This window comes from Arachis ipaensis, chromosome B04 (assembly GCF_000816755.2).
Source record: "Arachis ipaensis cultivar K30076 chromosome B04, Araip1.1, whole genome shotgun sequence".
NCBI classification, from domain to species: Eukaryota; Viridiplantae; Streptophyta; class Magnoliopsida; order Fabales; family Fabaceae; genus Arachis; species Arachis ipaensis.
In genome coordinates, this window is record NC_029788.2 from 106,165,142 (window position 1) to 106,167,878 (window position 2,737).

At 46.5% G+C, this 2,737-nt stretch overlaps 1 protein-coding gene across 1 annotated transcript; it reads right to left on the bottom strand.

Moving 5' to 3' along the window:
- On the bottom strand, nt 1,429-1,824 carry LOC107636896. Its single transcript, XM_016340367.1, has one exon. The coding sequence runs from the start codon at nt 1,822-1,824 to the stop codon at nt 1,429-1,431; it is 396 nt and encodes a 131-aa protein (XP_016195853.1).

Below are 2,737 nucleotides of genomic sequence, written 5' to 3' on the forward strand. Positions count from 1 at the left end.
GAGAAAGAGAAGGTAAGGTGCAAGTGGAGATAGGAGAAAAGAAATGGAGAAAAGAGAGGAGAGAGAATGTGGGACCACCGGAAGTGGTGGTCGCCGATGGGTGAAGTCGCCGGTGATAGTGGGCGAGAGAAGTGGTGAAGAGGAAGGGAAGAAGAAAGGAAGAAGTAATGGAGGAAGGAAATTAAAGAAAGAGAGTGAAAAAGGGCGCGCTGTATACAAGGCACATCGGACAATCGACGGAAGAGAGAGAAGAGGGGAGAGAAAGTGGGACCGCCGGAAGTGGTGGTCGCCGGTGGTAGTGGGCGGAGACAAGGTGGTAGGAGAAGGGAGGAAGAAGAAAGGAGGAGGAGAGGAAGAAGAGAGTGGAAGAGGGAAAACTCAAACAGGGCGCATTATAAGTGACGTCATGATTATGACGTGTGCGCGCACGCGTGGGTGGGTCGTGACAAGAAGACGGTCACGTGAGCGCCATTCACGCACGTGTGCGCGCACGCGTGGGTGGGTCGTGACAAGAAGACGGTCACGTGAGCGCCATTCACGTGTACGCGTGGATTGGTAGACAGATAACGGACGCGTACGCGTCACAGCAAGCGTACGTGTGGAGATAACTGCGCGTTTCGCGCAGTGCTTGCGTAATGCTCGCGCAACTCTCGGGTGTCATGTACTAGGGGTGGCATGTAAGGCGGCCGATGCGTACGTGCCATGTGCGTGCACGCGTGGGTGGGCAAGAAGGCGAGACGATGCGAGAGCGTGCTACACGCGTATGCGTGGTAGGAGTTGCACATTGCGCGCAATGCTTGCGCGATGTTTGCGCAACTCTCGGGAAAATGTACCAAGAGTTGCACACAGAGCGACCAACGTGTACGCATCGAAAGCGCACACGCGTGGACAAACATGGGGACAGGCGACGCGTGAGCGTGCCTCACGCGTACGCGTGGGTAGGCATTCGCGCATTTCGTGCAGTGCTCACGCAATGTTCGCGCAACTCTCGGAAAAATGTACGAAGAGTTGCAAAACGCAAGCGACACACACCCGTCCTGCACGCTTAAGCGTGGACCCCCTTTCTTCTTTTCTTTTTTTTTTTTACAACATAGAAAAGGTATTTTGAATACATTCCTGGCAGGTATTCAAGCTAGATAGTCAAGAAAACACTCACAAATTCATGCACTACTCAAAATAAAGCATTTTCTCTAACCTTATCAATTTATCCATACCAAGATTAATGAAATCTACATGAATATCATAACAATTCAACAAAATCAACAAAAGCTAGCATACCTAAGCAAACTCACAACACCAAGAAATCACAAAATTCACAAGAATCTAAAGCTAGAAGCAAGAAAGTATACACAAGGAAGATCTTACCATGGTGGGGTGTCTCCCACCAAGCACTTTTCTTTAACGTCCTTAAGTTGGACGGTCATGCGCTTAAGTTTCCCCTCCTATCGGTGCATCCGTAAGCAAGAACACCTCTAACTCCTTCGGTGACTTGTAGCCATGGTACTTCTTTACCCGGTGGCCATTCACCTTGAATGTTGTGCCACTTTGAGGGTGGAATAGTTCAACCACAACATAGGGCTTAACCTCCTTCACCCTAAATGGACCATCCCACCTTGAACGAAGCTTTCCGGGCATGAACCAGAGTCTTGAGTTGTATAAGAGAATGTCGTCACCTTCTTTGAAATCCTTTTTGCGGATATGATGATCATGGAATGCCTTAGTTTGCTCCTTGTAAATCCTTGCATTCTCATAGGCCTCTAGCCTAAGGCACTCAAGTTCCTCCAGTTGTAATTTTCTGGCTATACCTGCCTTGGTGAAATCCATGTTACACTGCTTAACCACCCAATAGGCCTTATGCTCAATCTCCACCGGAAGGTGGCATGCCTTACCATAGACAATCCGAAAGGGACTCATCCCCAACGGGGTCTTATAGGCCGTCCTATATGACCATAGTGCATCTCCCAACCGAGAGTTCCAGTCCTTCCTTTGTGGATTCACCACTTTCTCCAAAATTTGCTTAATCTCCCGGTTGGACACCTCTGATTGTCCGTTGGTTTGGGGGTGGCAAGCAGTCGCAACCTTGTGCAATACCCCATAGCGCTTGAGTAGTGCCTCTACTTTTCTGTTGCAAAAGTGGGAACCTTGGTCGCTCACGATTGCTCGTGGTGAGAGAGGCCTAAGTACTAGCCGTATAGTCTAACTTCCGTCTAGCTTGCCGAGTGTGTAACAAAGTTCTTTCAATCTCAAGGTCAAGCTCGGCTAAGCTAGAGTTGGGTTGAGGCCGAGTCATCAAACTTGGGAGTCATAGCACATGTATAAAAGAAATCTAAACTACAAACTAAGTATTGAAAGCAAGTAAACTATCTACACTATTCATATATTCACACAACCAATGTCAAGGCATACATTGCAACCATTCCCTGGTAACAGCGCCAAAAATTTGATAAAAGAATTTATACCAATTCGGAATTTCACAAAATGGATTCGTTAATAGTATAGTAGAAACCAATAATCAATCCTCAAATCAAATTTTAAAGATTTGGTTGTCACAAAGTTCAACCACAATAAAAGTAAACCGAAGTATTCAAACCTCGGGTCATCTCACAAGGAATGGGCAAAACATGTGCATCAACATTGGTTAGAATTCTGGGGTTGGGAGTCATAATCAATAAATTAAACTACTAGACTTAATAAGCAAGAAATCTTAAAGTGCAAAAAACTAAATCAAGTAACTAAA

What these genes read in the sequence shown, in the direction of transcription:
- LOC107636896 (XM_016340367.1), bottom strand. Translation starts at nt 1,824, where the DNA reads ATGGATTTCACCAAGGCAGGTATAGCCAGAAAATTACAACTGGAGGAA.